The sequence below is a fragment of the Myxine glutinosa genome, chromosome 4 (assembly GCF_964187855.1).
Source record: "Myxine glutinosa chromosome 4, kmMyxGlut1.1, whole genome shotgun sequence".
Lineage (NCBI taxonomy): Eukaryota > Metazoa > Chordata > Myxini > Myxiniformes > Myxinidae > Myxine > Myxine glutinosa.
The window spans coordinates 114,858,042-114,882,620 of NC_136264.1; the positions used below are offsets into that span (position 1 = coordinate 114,858,042).

A 24,579-nucleotide genomic window follows, 5' to 3' on the forward strand; every position below is an offset into this window, starting at 1 on the left:
TACTTTCTGAAAGCACTGGATATGTGCTGGCTCAAGTGTTTGTGGTTGTTGTTGGATGCAGTTTTGTATTTGTTCACTTTGTGTTTATGCAGTTGTTTACGCTTGCTTGTATGCATGATCTGTTAGGTTCGGACATTGACCTTCAAAGTTAAGGTGGTTGTTCTGTACAGCCTTATCCAGTTCGGTGTAGCAACATATGGGTAGATTTTAAAGGTGCAAGACTGGTTTCCTTTGTCGAAGTTCGTTTTAAGGTAGTTCATATTATCAAGTCAAAAGCTTTCATTGTTACATTTTTTTAATTCATGGTATCATTTGCAACAACTACAGAACCCATTAAAAATCTTTTCTTGTGCAGCTGTTTGCTGTGATTTTTGCAGGCTCTGCATGGCCAAGCTTTGCTTTACTGTGTTAAGGACTGTGCAGGTAGGTGGTAACATGAGATGGGCTGTGTACCGGGATGCGGCACATTCGATTTCTGAAGCGTCACACTCTTGGATTTAAAGTTCAGCGTCACGTACTCTCCAGCGAACTGAGTGGCCATAGTCAGCGGTCCATGCAGCAGGCTCTCTGTGGCACAATGTAAATTGGATTTGAGAAACTGTACAAGCCATTTTAGGTAAAGTTGTTTGTCAATCTACCCCCATGCATTTTGTCAGTAATATCTGCATTATGTGATTATGTGCTGGCAAAGTGGCATTGTACTGCTTCACAGACGTTGCCTCAGGTACCTGTCAACTGGCAATATCAAGTGAAGCTGTTTTGGTAAAGACCTTTATAATGCGTCTCTACTGAATTATTGAACTAATTACGACAGAGCAGTGAAAGTCATTGGAATAATGAATATAGCTCTTAGATAATTTAGCATTCAATTTCCAGCGGCCTGTGGGATAGCTTCGAGGTATGCACACTTGCCTTTGAGCTGTCTAGCCTGGTTTTGAATATCGGCCCAGCAATAAACTGTCATCTTGGTATTTCTCACTGATGGGTGAGACATCAGAGTGTGTGTGTCATCCCTCAGAAGGACTCTATGCCCAAGGCCCAATCCAACAATGCTGGCAGTAACCTCACTGGCATTATAAAATGGTAAAAAGACTGTGTAACTGATTCCTTGTCAAGCATAGCAGAGAAAGACAGAGACAGAGAGAAGCACTCTCTTCACATCTTCAGCTGCGTAGATCTGCCGAGGTAGTTTTTCCTTTACGCTGGGGCACAATCCTGGACGGGTCGCCACTCCGACATAGGATACTCGAAAGGTTCATTCTTCCCAATAAGCTTGCACTCAATTTGCCCATCTTGGAAGGATGATAGGCTGAGTCAACCCATCCATCTAGCGTCATTAATAATGGCACAATAGGGGCTCATACTGAGGACCCTAAGATCTTAAGCCAACTACCTTAACCGTTAAGGCAAAACCAAGCTTAGAGATAGAGACAGGTAGAGATATTACAACAATGCATTAAACAGCCTGGCTATGTGTGATTGGTCACCCTTTTTTTTCAGACCTACTTGTGATCATCCTTGTGGGCCCTTCCCATCCTGTTTCTTCCCTTGATGTTTATGGTGCTACTTGCCATCCCAAATTGGATTTTAAAGGTAGCCGGTTTCTTGTGTTATCCTTTCCTGCCCAACTGTTTACGAGTATTGTAGTGAAATCGTATTCGTACTAATGCTGAACCCAGGTGATGATCGTTGCTCGCTGACACCGCTAGGGGCGCGGCTATAAGACCCGCTGCGGTCGGTGCTCAGGGGGACTTCTCCTGTGACATGTTACATCTAGTGGACTCGCTAACGGTACACCTGCATAGAATATTAAGCTTGCTTGCATTGAATGTTATGGATGGACCCATGTGATGCCAAACCTTATTCCTATTGCATTTCCTGTATTACAGAATGATGTCATGGTCTTAATGGAATTAAACCACCAGATGGACTCAAGTTGTGGACCCGACTGGTTTTTCACAACACTTAATTCCATTAACGATCTACCGACATGGCGGGCAACAAGACGCTGGTGGTCACACCATTCTGCGCCGACCCGCAAGCCTCGGATGGTGGACTGCAACTGAAGCACTGGCTGAAAACGTTGGAGAACCATTTCGCTGAGCCTGAGACCGAGCCGACGGCTGTCGCGAAGCTAGCAACGCTGCACTCAAAAATCGACTACAAGGTGTACAATAGCATCGCACAATGTGCGACGTACAACCTCGCGATTGCGGAGCTCAAACGATTGTACATAAAGGAAAAGAGCCCGGTGTATGCTCGGCACTTGCTACTAACGCGACGCCAGCAACCCAACGAGCCGATGGATCACTATGCCCAGGAGCTCCGGCAACTCTTGCTAGACAGCACCCGGGAGCCATGGACTCACGAGCAGGCTCAGGATGACCTTCTCCTAGACGCCTATGTCGCTGGGGTCTCCTCTCAGGACCTAAGGCTCAAACTCCTGGAGAAGACCGACCTGACCTTCGCTGCGGCACTCGAGCAAGGAAAGGTACACACTGAAGCGCGGTTGCAGTCGAACGTCTATGATCGCACGCGCCTCTTGGCGGGAACCTCGCTCCACACGGCCGAGAGTGCTACCGCCGAGGGAGCGGAACTGCTCGCGGAACTCCAGGATGCTCCGGAGGAGGATCCGGTCCTGATGGCTGCCGCAACGGCCAGACCCAAGGCCTTACGCGGAGCCACCTGCTATTTCTGTGGGGGACAACGTCATCCCCGGGCCATGTGTCCGGCTCGGGACGCCATATGCCATTTGTGCTCGCAAAAGGGGCACTACGCAAAAGTGTGCCGGAAAACCGCACGCAGCTCGCGGCCGCGCGCGACCTTGAATGGGCTCATTGCGGAGCCTACGAGCCGAGCTCGGAACACGGCGCCTTACCTGGCTTTGAAGGACAGGGCCCCTCTTCGCGGGCCCCTGGTCGCTCAATCGACCTTGGCGAGAGTCACCGAACAGCCACAACAGTCTCATCCTCAATCGGGCACGGCACATGCGTCCTTGACCAGACTCCGGGCCACGCGAGGGGCTTTGGAGCCTCGCCAAGCCCCAGCGGTACGTTCTCGTCGTGTCTCTCAAGAGCATACAGCGTCCACTGGCGGCGACACGATTTCGGTACCAACTACGGTGGCCCTCACCCGTCAAACGGCGATTTCGAATACTACGGAGGCCTATACCCGTCAAAATCGTCAAACGGCGATTTCGAATACTACGGAGGCCTATACCCGTCAAAATCGTCAAACGGCGATTTCGAATACTACGGAGGCCCATACACATCAAACGGAGATTTTGAATCGCAAAACACCGGAATGCATGGGAAAGCTCTCTGATGGCTTTAACGGATTCCCCATGGACAACGAATACTCCGGCAACGACCGCAAAACTGCAGATTGCATGGGAACACACCCTGGCAACTTATACGAGACTCCACGGGCACCCTCTGACGCCCGGAAAACTGCCGCTGGCATAGGATCCGCCCGCGAGGCTCGGCCGAGCCACTCGGGAGGTTCGGTCCCACTCCCAGCAGGCTCGTCCGGCCTGGCTCAAGCCCTTATTCCCCTCATGGTCGAGGGCCATTGTGTGCGGGCCTTGGTGGATACAGGGTCTACGGATAGTTTTATCGACCAGCGACTAGTGCACAGGCATGGTTGGCAGGTCTTGAGGTCTACGAGACGGATCTTCATGGCTTCCCAGGGACTTCGACTCAGCACGAAGGGGGAATGCCGATTGAAACTCGTGATAAAGGGACGGGTTTTCGCAGATGTACACCTTATGGTCTTACCTGCTTTATGTGCTGATATTCTGTTAGGACACGATTTTCTTCAGCGACATGGACGTCTGGAAATGGAGTTTGGTGGGCCTGACACGCTTGTTGTGGGGGCTGACGCGCTTGCTGTGTGTGCCCTAGCGAAAATGGAAATCCAGCCGCTTTCGCTGTTCCCCAATCTAACCTCCGACTGTACCCCTGTCGCGGTAAAATCACGGCGCTACTCTCGAGCAGACATGCAATTCATTGTGGATGAAACGGCTCAGCTCTTGAAAGACGGTATCATAGAACCTAGCCGGTCGCCGTGGCGAGCCCAGGTCTTGGAGGTGCGAAGCGATGCACACCGCAGACGCATGGTAATCGACTATTCCCAAACGATTAACCGCTTTACACAGCTGGATGCCTACCCCCTTCCGGGGATGGACGCGCTGGTGCGACAGGTGGCCCAGTACTCGGTCTACAGCACTCTCGATCTCCGTAGTGCATACCATCAGATCCCCATCTCTAGGGCAGATCGTATCTATACCGCATTTGAGTCGGGGCAACGGTTGTACCAGTTTACTCGATTGCCTTTTGGGGTAACGAACGGGTTCTCCTGTTTCCAGAGGGCCATGGATGACCTCATTGCGAGGGAGAACTTAACCGATGTTTTCGTCTACTTAGACAATCTTACGGTTTGTGGGTATGACCAAGGGCACCATGATGCTAATCTGAAGCGCTTATTCGAGGTCGCGCAGAGGTATCACTTAACCATGAACGAGGATAAGTGTCAATACTCTCTACGCAAGATAGATCTTCTGGGGTACACCGTGACCCATGGCTCTGTCGCTCCGGATAAGGAGCGTCTGCGACCTTTGCTCGACATGGCCCCTCCCTGCGATCGGGCGTCCCTGAAGCGCGCCCTCGGGCTATTTGCCCATCTATCTATAATTCCAGTAATCTCTGTGTGTCTGTGTGTCTGTGTGTTTGTCTGTGACCGCTGTTTCTCGACAACCACGGGTCCGATATACTTGAAACTTGCCAGGTATATTGCTGGGGACCCGAGGATGTGCCTTTTCAAGGTTTCATATTAATCGGACAAGTAGTTACCGAGCTATGGCGATTTCTTTACCAAACTCCGCAAGCCGTTCGCTTTGGACCAAACCATTGCATGTAAATAGAGGGGGGGGATTGTCACCGTACTCGCAAGCCGTTCGCTTTGGACCAAACCATTTCATGTAAATAGAGGGGGGGGGGGGATATAATTTTAGATATATATATAGTACGGGCATGCCCTAGTTACTCCAAATGGGTCCAAAAGTTCTCTGCGAAACTTCGCCCCCTTGTGGCCTGCGACACATTCCCTCTGCGTCCGGCCGCATTGGCGGCCTTTGGAGGCCTTAAGGCCGACATCGCCAGTGCCACTGTGGTGACGATCGACGAGAGCGGATCTTTCGTCCTCGAAAGTGATGCCTCGGATCAGGCCATCGCGGCGACCCTCTCCCAAGGAGGGCGTCCGGTGGCTTTCTTTTCATGGACTCTTACCTCCGCTGAGCGGAGACATTCGTCTGTCGAAAAGGAAGCGTATGCGATCGTCGAGTCTATTCGGCGATGGCGCCCGTACTTACTCGGGCGATGTTTCCAAATCATCACGGACCAGCAAAGTGTTGCGTTCATGTACGACACATTACACGCCCAGCGCATTAAGAATGAGAAAATCACTCGCTGGCGTATAGAGCTTGCCGACTTCTGCTACACTATCAAATACCGCCCGGGGAAGGATAACCAGGCCGCCGACGCCTTATCGAGACCGGCTACGTGTGTGGGTATCGCCACTTTGGAGGGCCTACGCGTGCTGCATGCCACTGCGGGGCATCCGGGGGTAACGCGTTTCGCTCATTTTGTGCGGCGTGGCAATCTACCATACTCGATTGACGATATCCGCCGTATCTGTCGCGACTGCGCTATATGCGCGGAAATCAAACCGCGTTTCTATAACCCACCCATGGGGACTCTGGTTAGGGCTACGAGGCCGTGGGAACGCTTGGCGATGGATTTCAAGGGCCCATTGCCGGTATCGAGTAACTCTCGCTATCTGCTCACTATCGTCGATGAGTACTCGCGATTCCCCTTCGCTTATACGTGCGTGGACATGACTGCTGCCACGGTAATGCGATGCTTACAGAACTTGTTCTCTATGTTCGGGTACCCGGCCTATGTGCATACCGACAGGGGTGCGGTCTTCTTGTCTCAGGAGGTGCGAGGCTATCTGCTCCAAAATAACATCGCTTCTAGTTACACCACGCCGTACAGACCCCAGGCAAATGGGCAGATCGAACGCTTGAACGGGATTATATGGAGGGCCGTCATGCTCAACCTCCGGACCCTCGGCCGGGGCCTCGATAAATGGGCTTGGTCACTACCTGCGGCGTTGAACTCGATCAGGGCTCTACTGTGTACGGCCACCAACCAGACTCCCCATGAGCGACTTTTCCACCACCCCAGGAGCACGGGGTGTATACGGTCTTTACCCAGTTGGCTCGCTGAGCCCGGGCCGGCCTACCTCAAACGGGCGGTTCGCACGAGCAAGTACGACCCCTTAGTGGACAAAGTGCAGATACTCCAGGCTAATCCTGAGCATGCTCGTGTGATGACGGCTGATGGACGTGAGACCACTGTCTCCGTACGTCATCTTGCCCCATGTGGGATCGCCGACCCTTGTAGGGAATCGGACGAACCGATCGAACCAATCTATGAGACTATGGACTCTTCCAACGCTCCCGTCGCTGAAAGTCTGCCGACCCTCCCCTCGCCGCATCTACCCATGCCCGAAGGCTTGGCGGTACCCCCTTCGTCACCTGACTCCGGTAGCTCCTCCGACGCCGGGTCTCTGGGATACGTGATGCCGTACCCGGGGAATTTCGGAGGCGTGCTGGCAGAGAAATTCGCCGCCCGGACCGGTACGGTTGGGTCGACTGATACCATGTTCCTCACCCTGTTAATGCTGACGCTCGCTCGATTCTCGCCGCTCTGCAGTATAATTCTAACGGTGGGGAGAATGTCGTGAAATCGTATTCGTACTAATGCTGAACCCAGGTGATGATCGTTGCTCGCTGACACCGCTAGGGGCGCGGCTATAAGACCCGCTGCGGTCGGTGCTCAGGGGGACTTCTCCTGTGACATGTTACATCTAGTGGACTCGCTAACAGTACGCCTGCATAGAATATTAAGCTTGCTTGCATTGAATGTTATGGATGGACCCATGTGATGCCAAACCTTATTCCTATTGCATTTCCTGTATTACAGAATGATGTCATGGTCTTAATGGAATTAAACCACCAGATGGACTAAAGTTGTGGACCCGACTGGTTTTTCACAACAAGTATCATCATCATTTTGTGTACGACACACAGCTCCTGTTTTTCATCGTTGTTGGGATTGCTGCTGTGCTGCTCATTATTTTGTGATTTATTCAAGGTCTGGCGATAACGCCCCTATTCTTCAAGAACGATTTTAGGTGATCTTTAACGTCCATCAATACGAGCAGACGGGGTGCTCAATTTAACAACCACCCGAGGGATGGCACACACAGAGGCCTCACCCTGCCTGTGAAACACCAGTGTGACAGTTTATAGCTGGCTCGGGAATCAAACCTCTCAAAACAAATTGAGATAAGTGCGCCACCTCTGCACCATCCTGTCATAAGAAAAAAACATAGGGGCAATACCCCTGGCACTCACCTGGTAGCATAAACAGTATACTGCACCGACTAAAAGTATTTTAAATCAATTTCAATGGTTCTACAAGACACGGCAGCATGTAGAATCATACTTACATAATCATAAAACTTTAAGCAAACAAACAATAAAATAACTATTTTGGGGGCAACCTTCCTCCTCGCAATATCCACGCTATTTTGGGTACCTCGTCAGACATCAATTTTTCCAATGCCTTGAACAAACATTGGTACATCACGGATGATGAAGGTTGTGCCTGAGAAAAATAGGAAATGCCTATTTTGGGGGGCAAGCCCCCCCATAGGCCACCTAAGACCCCAATTTTTTAAATGCCAGGAACAAACTTTGGTACAACACGGGTGATTAAGGTTGTGGTCAAGTTTCATCAGAATTGCATGTGTAGTTTCTGTGAAGAAAGCAAATACCTATTTTGGGGGGGTCAAACCTGGACCCACTTTGACCCCCGGTAGATCCCCTTAGACCCAGATTTTTTTTAATGCCGTGAATAAACTTTAGTCACAACATAACAAATATAACTTGTGCCAAATTTGGTCGCATCAGCGGTTTCAGAGAAGAAGTTTCAAGTGTTTACGGAAGGACGGACTGACAGACGGACGACGCGCCATCGCATAAGCTCCCCTGAACTCAATGGGAAGCTAAAAATCTCATTTTATGGGCTACAACACGGCGAATCAAAAGGTTTATCTGAGGTTCAACTATCTCAAAGTATTCAGAGACATATAAGTTGTATTTCCATTGTTCAAGTAGGCCTACTTATGTCTGAACACTGTGTGCATTACTGTACGATAAGAAGCAAAGTGAACCCACCAAAAAGGCCCGTAGTTTGTGTTGAAAATCCATTGACGTCATCCAGGAAGACGGAGAGGTCTGGTTGTCCTTGAGGACCTGTCTTCTTGGTAATGCGCAACGTGATGTTTTTACCGATGTACATTTTTACCTCATTCGGTAAAACATTAACCACGATGGGTCCAAACTTGGAGAAATGTCCAATTACTCTCGTCTCGTTCAGCCACACCGATAAGTCACCATTGATTCTCAGGGCCTGCATCTTCGGTTTTGTTGTCATCACGTACACCATTGAGATGACAGGCTCTTCATCCTTGAGCTTGTTGAGGTTGACCATCAGCTTCACCCCTTTAAAATTGGAATGCACACATTTATTTATGCAAATGTTGCTTTCAGAACAACTTGACAATCACAAATGTATTTGTTAGCCGTGTTGTCGTTGGGTTCCATTCCTTTATAATAGCTTATAATGTACCTTCCGATTCATCGTGGAGTAGAGTCAACCAGGCTTTATCTTCACCCTCTAATGTGATGCAGATTGGAGGAATGTGAACAACAGCTGAAAACTTTTCTAGGAGAGAAGGAATAAAATGAGCAACTTCATGTAAATACTCTTTTTTGTACCTGGTCATAATAATGTAGGGACTTCCGAATGTTCTATTAATAAGGCACTGACATGACAATAGTCGGAGGCACACCAATCAGATTAAACTCCATCTTAGTCAATTCTGATTGGCATGACGTGGATTATTTTATCTCGTTTTCAGGTCAGGTCAGTCTCTTGACTGCCACTGGTAACATGTAACCCAGTGATACCTGCCGCATTGTCGGGCAGTCGGTGACTAAACGGACCACCCTCACTGGCTTCGCCAGTGGGAGGGTGACTGTGCCACCCTGCAGGACTAAAAACAATACTTGTTGAAGGGTGGATGAGCTCCCTTCGGGAGCCAACAGCCATCCAGTAAGGAGATGGTGTCTCCTACAAAACACCCATTCGGTTGGACAACCACTCAGGGTAGTACTACCGTTTGGACTTAGGAGCGTTAAAGTGGTGCCCGGAACCATGTTACACACTCCGTGTCAGGATTGTTGGTCTTACTTTCTGCCTCACTCAAACTGCAGTTACGGGCCCAGCTTTAATCTCTCTCTCTTACAAACAAACATCATACACTTTTCTTACTCATTTTCACTCCTCACCTTTACATTCTCTCTCTTTTATTTATCTTTATGCAGCTCTTTTATTTAAGGCCTGGCCTCAATGAGGACTGTATAGTCTGACTGGAGCCTTCAACATAAAAAAGATAAGAAAGAACAGTAATAGGAATGCATCACAACTTCCGCCGGTGAGGTGGTGTACGTTATGTTTGTTTTCACCCGTGTCTATTTGTCTATTTGTCTGTCTGTCTTGAAAGTATGATATCTTAAAAAGTTGTGGACGGATTTGGATGAATCTTGGTGGACATGTTGGGTGTGTGACAAGGAAGAATTGATTCAATTTTGGTGAAGATCTGGATACGAGAATTTTTTTCTTAATTGCAGTGATTATTCACCATTGAGAGATGGGGCCAAATAGATACAATATACAGCATGGTATTTCAAAAAGTTGTGGATGGATTACAACAACACCTGGCGGATGAGTTGGTTTGGTTACAAGAACAAGCCAATTCGATTTTGGTTCAAGTCCGGATCCTGCCTATCAGTGGGATACAAAACGTAATATGTTTAGCTTGGTGGAGGAATGTGCTCTACCAAGCGCCGTTCTGGTGTTTGTTGGTTCCTGAAGCTTTTTTTTTTTAACGAATGAAAAACCCAATAGTCCAATAATTATTCATATAACCTTTTGACCGCCCCTTGAAAACCTGATTAGGTCAGCATCAGCCTTGGCATTGAAGCCAAAAATGGATTGGGGAAGACACGTCGTTGCAGCATTTCAACAATTAAAACATTTGATCAGTTTGCAAGATTAAAAAACATGCATTTCATCAAGGAATTTGTTTCGCAACAAGAGCAAGTCATCTAAATAATATTTCATCTCATCTTATTAACCTCAGAAGGATAAAAATACCCTATCCATCCTTGGCGTTGGGGGTGTCAAATATCCTGCCACCTTTTGCACACATACAGACTTGGCATTTAATATGGAAAAAAAATTTTTTTCTTGACGGGTATATCAATCTGGTGAGTTTCTTTTGCACTTTGGTGATTTATTTGTTAAAAGAACCATGTCACTGATTGTCTGTCGCAGCAAGAAGTCAACAACAGGATTATATCACAGGTGGCGTGGCAAAATGTACGGACAAGTGCATTTGATGATTGGCTTCACAGTCGGGTATACAAGGGTTGTTGCGTTCTGTATTAGTGGAAAACAACTGCTACAAGTCTCCAAAGGTTATTGCCGCTTCCTCTGGAGATGGTCCGTCAACTCGACAATGCTGTTTGTCATGGAGTGGTGGCTTTACGAAATTACGGCATGAAACCGTGCTATTGCTCGGCAGTATGGCATCACTCAAGGTCAGGTGTCAAAGATCCTGAAACAAAATGCTCAGAGGGGTGTGCCTACTCCTTTCAGAGTGTCAGACGGGTGTGCTCAGAGGGGTGTGTCTGTATGATATGAAATCTTTCCTCTTCTCCAATGGCTTGATCTCTGATCATCAATTTGGTTTCAGACCTGGACACTCCACTCTGGACATGCTGCTTCTGCTTTCTCAACAATGGATGGAGGTCCTCAATGCCAAACAGGAAATTAGAGCAGTCTCCCTTGACATATCACGTGCCTTCGATACAGTCTGGCACCCCGCTCTGCTCACCAAACTCTCCTCTTTTGGTATCCATGGAAATCTCCACGCATGGCTGGCGGACTTCCTCTCTAGTCGTAGTCAACGTGTGGCCCTGAATGGGTTTCTCTCATCTCCTCTTCCTGTTCAGGCTGGAGTTCCCCAAGGCAGTGTTCTGGGCCCTGTGCTTTTTCTGGTCTTCATCAATGATCTCTCTGACTCTCTTGAAAATCCTCTCTATCTCTTTGCTGACGACTCTACTCTCTGTCGCTCCATTCTTCATCCCTCAGATCGGCAGTCTGCAGCCTCCTCACTCTCTGCAGACCTTGACAAAATCACAGACTGGGCAAACAAGTGGAACATGTCTTTCAATCCTGACAAATCTCACACTCTTACGATGTCTCTCCGAAAAGACCGACTGGACAACCCTCCCATCCACTTTCTGAATAATCCTCTCCAAGAAGTTCTGTCACTCAAGCTTTTGGGTCTCACTATCTGCCATGATCTTTCCTGGAAAAACCACATTTCAAATCTGGCCTCCAAAGCCAGTCGCCGACTGGGCATCCTCCGTCGTGCGAAGTCCTTCCTTGGCACACCTGAGCTCCTCACCACATACAAGGCTTTCATCCGCAGCTCAATGGAATACTGCTCCCCCCTCTGGGCTGGTGCTCCTGCCTCACACCTAGCTCGCCTTCGCGCTGTTGAAACCAAAGCATTCAGAATCATTGGAATCTCCCGCGATGAAGCTAACTCCAAGGGCCTCTCACTCACTCGCCGCAGGCAGGTTGGTGGTCTTTCCGTCTTCTACCGACTCCTCTCTGGCCTTGCCCCCCCAGCTCTCTCTGGGCTCTGTCCCGCAAATATTCCTACAGGTCGCACAAGATCTGCCTGCAACCCTCTTTTGGTTAAACTGCCAAAATCAAGACTCTCTGCTCACCTTCACTCCTTCATTCCTCTTTTCTCCCGCCTCTGGAACAAACTCCCTCACTCTCTTCAATCCCACTCCACCCTCCAAGTCTTTAAAACAGCTGTTCACAACCATCTCTTATCTTCCCCCATCCAAAACCTTGATCTTTTCTACCCCCGCTAATTTCACCCCAATTCCCCTTTTGAAATACCAACTTCTGTCCTGGAAGTCCTTGGTGGCCTTGTGCTTTATACTTCTCCCTCCCCCCCCCCCCTTCCCATGCCTCCTCCCCCCGGGCCCTCTCCCTTCCACACATCTCCCTGCTCTCGGTTGTTGTGTTTGTGTGCTTCCCCTTTTCTCCCCATCTTGTCTTCCGCTCCCTCTTTTTGTGTATTTTGTTTGTCTGGTCGATTTGTTTGTGAAGTAAATGTTAGCTCTTTCACGAGCCTTGATTCAGTATACAAAAAAAAACAAAAAAAAACTCCAATACCGAGGCCAGGACGTCCCCGCAGAACCACAAGGAGGGATGATCGCCACCTGCACCGGTTAGTCTGCAATGGCCGTACCAAGTCAGCTAATCGGCTTAGGGCTGAGTGGCAGCAACTGACAAATGTGCCTGTATCCAGAAGGCTAGTCAACCAACGACTGGTTCAAGCAGGCTATCGTGCCAGGTGTCCCCTGAGAAAGCCACGCCTGACCAGACAACACCGCCAGCGCCGATTGCAGTGGGCCAGAGAGCACCGTCAATGGCAGCCAGGACACTGGAATCACGTGATCTTCAGTGATGAGTCTAGATTTCTGGTCTATCGTCAAGATGGCCGCGTCCGAGTGCACAGTCAAGTGCATGAAGCCTACAACAAAGATTGTATAGTGCCAAGAGTCCAAGCTGGAGGTGGTGGGGTGACCTTTTGGGCTGCTTTTCATGCAGGGGGCAAGACTGACCTGGTTGTTCGGAATGGAAACCTGAACCAGTTCAAGTACAGGGCCATTCTGGAAGAAACATTGCTTCCATTTGCTTGTGCAGCCTTTCGAGGAAACTTTGTCTTCCAAGATGACAATGCACGGCCTCATCGTGCTCGCATGATCCAACACTTTCTTGCTGACCGTGGTGTAGAGCATATGGAGTGGCCTGCCATGTCCCCGGATATAAATCCGATTGAGAACTTGTGGGCAGAATTAACGCGTCAAATCGACCACTTGGACCAGTAGCCGACCTCTGTGCGTGAATTGCATCAGGCTATTGTCACTGCATGGCAAGCGATTCCTGTCCAAACCTTGGCAAATCTCGTGAACAGCATGCCTCAACGTGTACGTGCTCTTCTGAATGCTCGTGGGGGTTACACTAAGTACTGAACTGTAATTTTACTGTCCGTAATCCCAATCGTAATTTAACTTTTGTTTTTGTTAAAAAAAATTTTGGCTAATGTGCAAAATAAAGAGATACTTCTGGAAAACGTACAGAGGTTTAACACAGTACTGTCCATGAATTGAGTTCGATATCAGTTTACATCACTTTCAAGGATAAATTTATTTGTTTCGAAATGTCAAATGTGGTTTTTGTTTCTTTTAAAGGTCACATTAACAAAATCAAGAATAATTTCAACATAATTCCAATGAACTTTTGGTTCTAAGACATCTTGAAAAGTAAGTTCACCCCCACAAAAAAATATTCCATATTAAATGCCAAGTCTGTAATATGTTGTTGCTGAAAGTAGTTCCAGGGGTTAAGATTGTATAGTTTAGAAATAGTTATTCCCTTAGTGTATGTATTAGCACACGGGTGAGCTAATTTAATTGTGATGAAGGATTATCTGTCTATTTGGCTAGAAAGCTGTCATCTTCCCTCCCTAATGTATGTGCCTAGCACTGCTTTTCCCTTGAAACCCTTTTTAATGTTCTTTCCTTTGTAATCTGTCTTGTATGTCCTTTATTGGGAACCAGTGAGCCTCAAACATTTGAAAAGAGTTGAGAGGCTCAGGGGCAGGAGTTTGCCCTGAGTTACAGCCAAACTACCAATCGATGTGGGGAGACGTCACAAGGTGGGGCGTCTGAGAGGGCGTCAAGCCTACAAGCCTATAAAAGGCCCACACATGCACAATGGCTGTTCCCAACTCATTCCCAGTTCTCAGTCTGGTTGCCAGAGTTTGAGAGAGGTGTCACCAGATTCTGAGAGATATTCCCAGTCCACCAGTTGCCCGAGTCCGGAAGAGGTCATGTCATGGTCCGGTGGGAGTTGATCCCATCGAGTGAATCGGTGTGGCAGAGCAGAGGGACCAGCTAGTTTGGTTTATTTTCCACATCTTGTGCAGGTGTGCATTGGGCCCCCGTTGCTGAGCTGTGGAGCCGTTGGCTCTGGATAGAACTTTATGGCACCCTAGTGGGCCGTAACCGGTATTTTTCTGTCATATCGCTTCTTTTGATCTTTCTCCTGTGGGTCCATTAAGGTTTATTTTGTTCATTAAGGTTTATATTATATCCGTACAAAACCCATGGTGCGTTTTTTGCAATTTTGAATATAAAATGTTTGCATGTTCCCTGCCCCCCCTCTCCCTTGTCCCAAACACACGTGAGTGAACTGGGTCTGCTTTGAGTTTATTGAGTCACCACGGTCAATAAAATTGAGTTTATAATTACTATAAATGACAGATTTGGCGGGAAAGATAGCGTTTGAGACAAACCCCCTCCGCTATCAGGCCAGACGAACAACTCTCAAGTCGCCATTTTGAGTGGCTACGTGCGAAGAAGAATACGTCTGTTGCTCGATCGACCTCGGACGAACCAAATTGATCGAGGAAAAGGTGTGATTAGGCCCTTGATACGATTCAGTGTGGCAGTGCCGATTGGCTGACACAACTGCCAAAACAATATACAGACTTGGCATTTAATATGGAATATATTTTTTGTGGGGGTGAACTTACTTTTCAAGATGTCTTAGAACCAAAAGTTCATTGGAATTATGTTGAAATTATTCTAGATTTTGTTAATGTGACCTTTAAAAGAAACAAAAACCACATTTGACATTTCAAAGCAAATAAATTGATCCTTGAAAGTGAGGTAAACTGATATCGAACTCAATTCATGGACAGTACTGTGTTAAACTTCTGTACGTTTTCCAGAAGTATCTCTTGATTTTGCACATTAGCCAATTTTTTTTTTAACAAAAACAAAAGTTAAATTACGACTGGGATTACGGACAGTAAAATTACAGTTCAGTACTTCGTGTAACCCCCACGAGCATTCAGGAGAGCACGTACACGTTGATGCATGCTGTTCACGAGATTTGCCAAGGTTTGGACAGGAATCGCTTGCCATGCAGTGACAATAGCCTGCTGCAATTCACGAACAGAGGTCGGCTGCTGGTCCAAGTTGTCGATTTGACACGTTAATTCTGCCCACAAGTTCTCTATCGGATTCATATCCGTGGACATGGCAGGCCACTCCATATGCTCTACACCACGGTCAGCAAGAAAGTGTTGGATCATGCGAGCATGATGAGGCCGTGCATTGTCATCTTGGAAGACAAAGTTTCCTCGAAAGGCTGCACGAACAAATGGAAGCAATGTTTCTTCCAGAATGGCCCTGTGCTTGAACTGGTTCAGGTTTCCATTCAGAACAACCAGGTCAGTTTTGCCCCCTGCATGAAAAGCAGCCCAAACGGTCACCCCACCACCTCCAGCTTGGACTCTTGGCACTATACAATCTTCGTTGTAGGCTTCATGCACTTGTCTGCGCACTCGGACGTGGCCATCTTGACGACAGACCAGAAATCTAGACTCGTCACTGAAGATCACGTGATTCCAGTGTCCTGGCTGCCATTGACGGTGCTCTCTGGCCCACTGCAATCGGCGCTGGCGGTGTTGTCTGGTCAGACGTGGCTTTCTCAGGGGACGCCTGGCACGATAGCCTGCTTGAAGCAGCCGTTGGTTGACTAGCCTTCTGGATACAGGCACATTTGTCAGTTGCTGCCACTCAGCCCTAAGCTCGATTAGCTGACTTGGTACGGCCTTTGCAGACTAACCGTTGCAGCTGGCGATCATCCCTCCTTGTGGTTCTGCGGGGACGTCCTGGCCTCGGTATTGGAGTAGGGACACCCCTTTGAGCATTTCGTTTCAGGATCTTTGACACCTGACCTTGAGTGATGCCATACTGCCGAGCAATAGCACGCTGTTTCATGCCGGAATTTCGTAAAGCCACCACTCCATGACAAACAGCATTGTCGAGTTGACGGACCATCTCCAGAGGAAGCGGCAATAACTTTTGGAGACGTGCAGCAGTTGTTTTCCACTAATACAGAACGCAACAACCCTTGTATACCCGACTGTGAAGCCAATCATCAAATGCACCTGTCCGGAGATTTTGCCACGCCCCCTGTGATATAATCCTGTTGTTGACTTCTTGCTGTGACAGACAATCAGTGACATGGTTCTTTTAACAAATAAATCACCAAAGTGTAAAAAAAACTCACCAGATTGATATACTGAGTTAAGAAAGTAAACCTAAGTCAAGGAAAAAAAAATTCCATATTAAATGCCAAGTCTGTAGATGCCTCCAAGAGCCTCAGTTTCATGAACACTCAGAAAGTTAGTGTGTAATGGACATGTGTGAAAGTTTTCATCAAAGTACTACAACCTATTTTTCTTTCAGAGCATTGTTTGTGGTAGGAGTGAGCTCGTGGCTATAGTGAATTATTCTCTGAACATAATGGCAAGCAGTCTGCAAACTGAATTGCCACTGTTTATTATCGTTTATTTAAACTGAAATGTGACATTGTTAGCCAATCATTTATACAAAATTACAATTCCCTTAATCGTAGCCCGAAAATTGTGAAACTTACAAACCCTGCCTATTGCTTAGGTAATGTATAGCATTTCGTGTACATTACTATAAAATACATACGTCTTCATATGAAGTGTTAATTTACCATTGGATGGGGTGCTTGTTGTCGAGGTTACACTGCGTGTAGTAAATGAAGGAGCTGGAGGAACATATGTTGCCGCCATGATTAAATCGTCTGCTTCTTCTATGAAATCGTGTAGTTTCAAATCTATACCATGGGAGATTTAAAAAAAACAACAACATTTTGATGTGAGAGAGTTTATTGAAATAGGCAATGCATGGAATGGTCTTCTTGGAGAGGGAGTAGCAAGTGATACAGTACTGGTAGTTTAAAACTGGAATGAGATGGGTCATACACCTAGAAGCACGGGCATTGAGGGATGCATGGACAATGGCGGGACAGATAGGTGGTAGCTTAAAGGTATGGATGGGTGATTGTACACATAACTAGATGGTATTCATAGAATACTTACCCTGCGCAGTAAACTTGTTGAGAGCCAACTTATGACGTCATAATTAAGGCACCAATGACGTCATCGTCAACAACACTTATTCCCCATGTCGAGATCTTTACAATGAGCCACGATATTTACAATAAGGCAAATATTTAATCTCGATTTTTTTTTTTCCTATATCTTCCACTTGTTACCTCTCCTCAACAATGGGGCAATACATAACATAGGGGCAATACCCCTGGTGCTCACCTGGTAGAATAAACAGTATACTGCACTGACTAAAGGTATTTTAAACCTATTTCAATGGTTCTAGAAGACAGGGCAGCATGTACACTCATACTAACATAATCATAAGACTTTAAACAAACAAAAAATACCTATCTTGGGAGGCAACCCCCCCACCCCCTCCCACCCCGTGTACCTCCTTAGGTTTAGAATTGTGACCTGTAATTTTTCCAATGCTTTGAACAAAAATTGGTACATCAAGGATGATGAAGATTGTGGTGAAGTTTCATCGTACTTGTGTGTGCAGGTTCTGAGAAAGAAGCAAGTACCTATTTTGGGGGGCAAGCTCACCCATAGACAACCTTAGACCCCAATTTTTTTAAATGCCAGGAACAAACTGTGGTACAACACGGGTGATTAAGGTTGTGGTCAAGTTTCATCAGAATTGCATGTGTACTTTCTGAGAAGAAAGAAAACACCAATTTTGGGGGGCAACCCTCCCCCCCCCCCCCGTAAACACCCAAAGGGGTAGATTTTTTTTTAAATGCCATGAATAAACTTTGGTACATCATGGATGGTGAAGGTTGTGGTCAAGTTTCTTCGAAATAGCGTGTGTAGTTTCAGAGGAAAAAGAAAATTCCTATTTTGGGGGGTCAAACCTGGATCCACTTTGACCCACGGTAGACCCCGTTAGACCCCGATTTTTTTAAATGCCGTGAACAAACTTTAGTCACAACACAATAAATATAATTTGTGCCAAATTTGGTCGCAATCCCATCAGCGGTTTCGGAGAAGAAGTTTCAAGTGTTTACGGATGGACGGACGGACGACGCGCCATCGTATAAGCTTCCCCTGAACTTCGTTCCAGGTGAGCTAACAAAAATAATATGAAAGTGGTGAATAATACATATAATTGGCAATTTTTTCCCCCTTGTACCGTTAAAAGGATAATCCAATATGAAGGTCAAAGGTCATTTTATAAAGCAAAAAAAAAAAAAAAAATTGCACCACTTTCAAAACCTACATCCACTCTGGTGATGACCCCCATATATGTACCTAACACCAACAACCAATGAAAATTTTCTTCCAGACAAAGTAACCCAACTCCTTAAATACGCCTGTTTTTCATTTTGGCCCGTCTACTAGTGCAGAGCACGATACTTGCAAAATCCACCCCAACCCCCAAAAAGAAGAGTTGCCATGAAGTCATCAAGTTATCCATTTCATTAGGATTAAAATTGATGAACTTGATCACAACTTGGATATATCATATGAAAACTGATTATTTTTCAGATGAAAATTGATGATTTTAGAAGTTTGACCTTGAGTTGACCTTTTGACTTCAAAAATAGTTGGTTTCCCAATTCAGTGATGCACTATGCAATTGCTCTCTAATTTTCAGGTTACTCAGATGAAAATTGACGATTTTGCAGATGAAAATTTATGATTTTAGAAGTTTGATCTTTGACCTTTTGACCTCGAAAATGTTTGGTTTCCCAATTAATTGACTCAATATGCAAATACTGTTCAACTTTCAAGTCAATCAGACGAAAAATGACGATTTTAGAAAATTGACCTAAAAAATCAATAGGCTTCTCATTAGTGATTAACTCTACAACTGAGTAATGTTTCATGACGATTGGTTTAGAATTGTGACCTGTAGGCGATTGACAGACAGATGAAAAATCACTCATAGAGCGACATTTGGCAAAACAGAACAAAGCAGAATGGCACTCAGTGGAGCATCCTTTTGACCTGAAAAATAATTAGTGGTTGAATTCAGTGACCTGATATGTAAATCGTCTTCAAAGTTTAAGTTAATCGGATGAAAATTGACAATTTTAGAAATTCGGCCTATGTTGACCTTTTGGCCTATGTTGACCTTTTGGCCTATGTTGACCTTTTGGCCTATGTTGACCTCAAAAATAGTTGGTGGTTGGTTTCAGTAAGCTGATGTAAAAATCCTTTTCAAATTTCAAGCCAATCGGATGAAAATTGAGGCTTTTAGGAATTTGAAAAATGTGGTTGACCTTACCTCGAAAATAGTTGTTGGGTGAATTCAGTTCACAGATATGTAAATCCCATTCAAATTTCAAGTGAATGGGATGAAAATTGAGCATTTTGGAAATTTGAAATTGTTGTTGACCTTTCACCTATGTTGACCTTTTGGCCTATGCTGATCTCAAAAATAGTTGGTGATTAAATTCAGTTAGCTGCCATGAAAGTCCTATTCAAATTTCAAGTCAATTGGATGAAAATTGAGGATTTTAGAAATTCGAAAAAGTGGTTGACCTTTGGCCTATGTTGACCTTTTGGCCTACGCTGATCTCAAAAATAGTTGGTGGTTGAATTCGAATTGCTGATGTGTAAATCCTCTTCAAATTTCAAGTCAATCAGATGAAAATTGAGGATTTTAGAAATTTGAAAAAATGTGGTTGATCTTTGGCTTATGTTGACCTTTTGACATCAAAAATATATAGGAATTTGTTGGACCACGAACTCTACCATTTGGCGAAGTTTTGTGAAGATCGGTTTAAAACTGTAACCTGTAGGCAAGTATAAGTGAGCGGACAGACAAACACACAAACCGGAGTGATCAACATACTTGCAAAAAAAAAAACATTTTTGCCTCGAAATGAAAAATCACTCATAGAGCGACACTTGGCAAAAGATAACACAGCAGAATGGCACTCAATAGAGCATCCTTTTGACTTCACAAATAATTGGTGGTTTAATTCAGTTAGCTGACATGAAAATCAAATTCAAATTTCAAGTCAATCGGATGAAAATGGAGGCTTTTAGAAATTTGAAAAAAGTGGTTGACCTTTGGCCTACGTTGACATTTTGGCCTACGGTGATCTCAAAAGTAGTTGGTGGTTTAATTCAGTGTGCCGATATGTATATCCTATTCAAATTTCAAGTCAATCGGATGAAAATTGAGGATTTTAGAAATTTGAAAAAAGTGGTTGACCTTTGGCTTATGTTGACCTTTTGAACTTTTAACCTCAAAAATATATAGGATTTTGTCGGACCACGAACTCTACGATTTAGTGAAGTTTCGTGAAGATCGGTTTAAAATTGTGACGTGTAGGCAAGTATAAGTGAGCGGACAGACAAATGAAAAATCACTCATAGCGACACTTGGCAAAACAGTACAAAGTAGAATCCGCCCAGTAGAGCATTCTTTTGACCTCAAAAATAATTTGTGGTTGAATTCAGTGACCTGATATGCAAATCGTCTTCAAAGTTTAAGTTAATCTGAGAAAATTGACAATTTTTGAAATTTGGCCTATGTTGACCTTTTGGCCAATGTTGACCTCAAAAATAGTTGGTGGTTGGGTTAAGTAAGCTGATATGCATATCCTATTCAGATTTCAAGTCAATCGGATAAAAATTTAGGATTTTAGAAATTTGTAAAAGGTGGTTGACCTTAGGCATTTGTTGACCTTTTGGCCGACGCTGATCTCAAAAATAGTTGGTGGTTGAACTCAGTTCGCCGATATGTAAATCCTATTCAAATTTCAAGTCAATCGGCTGAAAATTGAGGATTTTAGAAATTCGAAAAAAGTGGTTGACTTTTGGCCTATGTTGACCTTTTGACCTTTTAACCTCAAAAATATATAGGATTTTGTCGGACCACGAACTCTACCATTTGGTAAAGTTTCGTGAAGATCGGTTTAAGATTGTGTCCTGTAGGCAAGTATAAGTGAGTGGACAGACAAACTAACACGCACACACACACACACACACACACACACACACACACACACACACACACACACACACACACACACACACACACACAAAAACCGGAGTGATCAACATACGTGCAAAAAAATAAAAATTGGCAGACAGACAGAATTCAATAACAAACAGGCAGACAGACAGAATAACGCTCAGGACCAACAAATATACATGCTTGAAAAAATATTCGATTTTGCAAGTAATAAAATACACTGGTGATAGTGCAGCAGATAAACTCAGATATACAACTCAGACTCAGACTCAGATCGCACTCAGACGCAGATAAACTCAGACTCAGATATACTCAGATGTAGAAGGTTTTGTGCATTTTATGGTACAAGCATGGAATTTGGCACAATGATTTTGTATACGATAACGGTCATTTTAAGATCGGTAAATTATGAATAATAATGGTCTTGGTACTGATCTTTGAGGTATCCCACTACTTACATCCTCCCAGCCAGACATCCTCCCACTCACTGCTTCCTATCAGTAAGCCAGTTTCCAATCCAGTTAGCCACCTGAACCGCACCTCCGCAAGTCCTCACCTGAGCTAACAACCTCCTATGTGATACCTTATCAAATGCCTTCTGAAAGTCAAGACTTCCTACATGCACTGCACCCAATCAGAAACTACTTAATAGTCTCAACTCTCCGTAATAAATATGAGGAACTCTAATAAATTCGTTAAACATGACCTCCCTTTGGTAAATCTATGTTGACTGCTTTTAATTCGTTTGTATTTCTTTCAATGGTTCCTCATCTGGTCTCCAAAACCTTTCCTATAACTGAAGTCAAACCAGCAGGTACAGTGCATTCAGAAAGTATTCAGACCCCTTCACTTATTTCACATTTCGTTATGTTGCAGCCTTATGCTGAAATCGTTTAAATTCATTTTTTCCTTCATCAATCTACAATCAATACCCCATAATGACAAAGAGAAAACATGATTTTAGAAAGTTTTGCAAATTTATTAAAAAGAAAAACTAAAATATCACATTGACATAAGTATTCAGACCCTTAACTCAGTACTGAGTTGAAGCACCTTTGGCAGCGATTACAGCCTCGAGTCTTCTTGGGTATGATGCGACAAGCTTTGCACACCTGGATTTGGGGATTTTCTGCCATTCTTCTATGCAGATCCTCTCAAGTTCTGTCAGGTTGGATGGGGACCGTCGGTGGACAGCCATTTTCAGGTCTCTCCAGAGATGTTCGATTGGGTTCAAGTCAGGGCTCTGACTGGGCCACTCAAGGACCTTCACAGAGTTGTCCCTAAGCCACTCCTGCGTTGTCTTGGCTGTGTGCTTCGGGTCATTCTCCTGGAAGGTGAATCTTCGGCTCAGTCTGAGGTCCTGAGCGCTCTATTTCAGGTTTCCATTAAGAATATCTCTGTACTTTGCTCCATTCATTGTTCCCTCAACCCTGACCAGTCCCCCAGTCCCTGCTGATGAAAAACACCCCCACAGCATGATGCTGCCACCACCATGCTTCACCGTTGGGATGGTATTGGGCAGGTGATGAGCGGTGCCTGGTTTCCTCCAGACATGACGCTTAGAATTGAGGCCAAACAGTTCAATCTTGGTTTCATCAGACCACAGAATCTTGTTTCTCACAGTCGGAGAGTCCTTTAGGTGCTTTTTTGCAAACTCCAAGCGGGCTTTCATGTGTCTTTCACTGAGGAGAGGCTTCCGTCTGGCCACTCTGCCATAAAGCCCAGATCGGTGGAGTGTTGCAGTGATGGCTGTCCTTCTGGAAGTTTCTCCCATCTCCACACAGGATCTCTGGAGCTCAGCCAGAGTGACCATCGGGTTCTTGGTCACCTCTCTTACCAAGGCCCTTCTCCCCCGATTGCTCAGTTTAGCCGGGCGGCCAGCTCTAGGAAGTGTCATGGTTGTTCCAAACTTCTTCTATTTAATAATTATGGAGGCCACTGTGCTCTTGGGAACCTTCAATGCAGCAGAAATTTTTTGTAGGCTTCCCCAGATCTGTGCCTCGACACAATCCTGTCTCTGAGCTCTGCAGGCAGTTCCTTTGACCTCATGGCTCGGTTTTTGCTCTGATATGCATTGTCAGCTGTGAGACCTTATATAGACAGGTGTGTGCCTTTCCAAATCATGTCCAATCAATTGAATTTACTACAGGTGGACTCCAATCAAGGTGTAGAAACATCTCAAAGATGATCAAGAGAAATCGGAGGCACCTGAGATAAATTTCAAGTGTCATAACAAAGGGTATGAATACTTATGTCAATGTGATATTTCAGTTTTTTCCTTTTAATAAATTTACAAAACTTTCTAAAATGCTGTTTTCTCTTTGTCATGATGGGGTATTGAGTGTAGATTGATGAGGGAAAAAATGAATTAAAACGATTTCAGTATAAGGCTGCAACATAACGAAATGTGAAATAAGTGAAGGGGTCTGAATACTTTCTGAATGCACTGTATACAGTTCCCCAATTCCTCTCTGGATCCTTTCTTCAAGAACAGTGTTACATCTAATACTCTACAATTCTCTAGTATCTGTCCTGACTCCAACAAATTCTTGAATACACCTTATTGGCACTTTCAAAGCCCTCTGTTTAGCAGTACAGTCAGACCCAGCTATTCACGGTTCCGCTATTCACGGTTCCGCTATTCACGGTTCCGCTATTCGCGGGTTCTGCGTATTTGCAATTGATAAAATGTGACATGTTTCTCTAATCGTGGAAAAGTGTCCCGCAAATTCGCGGTTTTTTCAATTCGCGGCCGAGTTCTTTGAAATCGCGGGGTTTTTTTTCTCTTCACGGCCGTGTTCCACGAATTCGCGGTTTTTCAGGGGCGCAAAAAAAAAAATCATGAGCCGCTAGCTTGACACATTTATAAAACCTAGCTTTCACCAGCCAGGCATAAAGCAGCTGGACATACATATGCAAAAAAACCATCTTCTACGAGCCGCGAGCATGATCTTCCTGCTTCTACATTCACTACTGTGTGCTCTGCGTTTTCATGGCTTTAGCGGCCGCAAATTTTAGCCGCACCATAATCGAGAGCTTCGCGGGATGTTCCACCAGCTGGGTAAACAAGTCAACCCCACGATTTATGGAATGAAACGCTTCATTAAATCTATTTTTGAAATTAGCAGCTAGGCTCAATATGGCATCATGTGATAACATCCCCCACAAACAATGTGCAGAGTATTCACCCCTCCCGCAGCAACCCATAATGCCCGCATTCCTCCAATAAACCGGAAATGGTACCTGGTGTTGTTTTAAAAAAAAAATTGTAAGCATTTTTTGTGAAACTGTAATCATGTGCATTTGCGGTCGAAAATATTTTAAACTTTAAAAAATTTCCTCTATGAATCAGGAATCGCCGG

The 24,579-nt window shown here is 45.3% G+C and overlaps 1 protein-coding gene across 50 annotated transcripts in view; it reads right to left on the bottom strand.

The window, feature by feature from the left end:
• Window positions 1-277: 277 nt before the first annotated feature.
• Window positions 278-24,579, bottom strand: part of LOC137425109 (inter alpha-trypsin inhibitor, heavy chain 4) — a 332,019-nt gene continuing 307,717 nt past the window's right edge. For all 50 annotated transcript variants that reach the window (XM_068113193.2, XM_068113169.2, XM_068113208.2 and 47 more), the window contains 4 exons: window positions 16,887-17,009; window positions 8,760-8,855; window positions 8,306-8,632; window positions 278-567 (listed from right to left, as the gene is read on the bottom strand). In XM_068113193.2, the coding sequence (XP_067969294.2) occupies window positions 401-567; window positions 8,306-8,632; window positions 8,760-8,855; window positions 16,887-17,009 (713 nt within the window). In that variant the 3' untranslated portion in view covers window positions 278-400. The remainder of the gene's footprint in view (window positions 568-8,305; window positions 8,633-8,759; window positions 8,856-16,886; window positions 17,010-24,579) is intronic.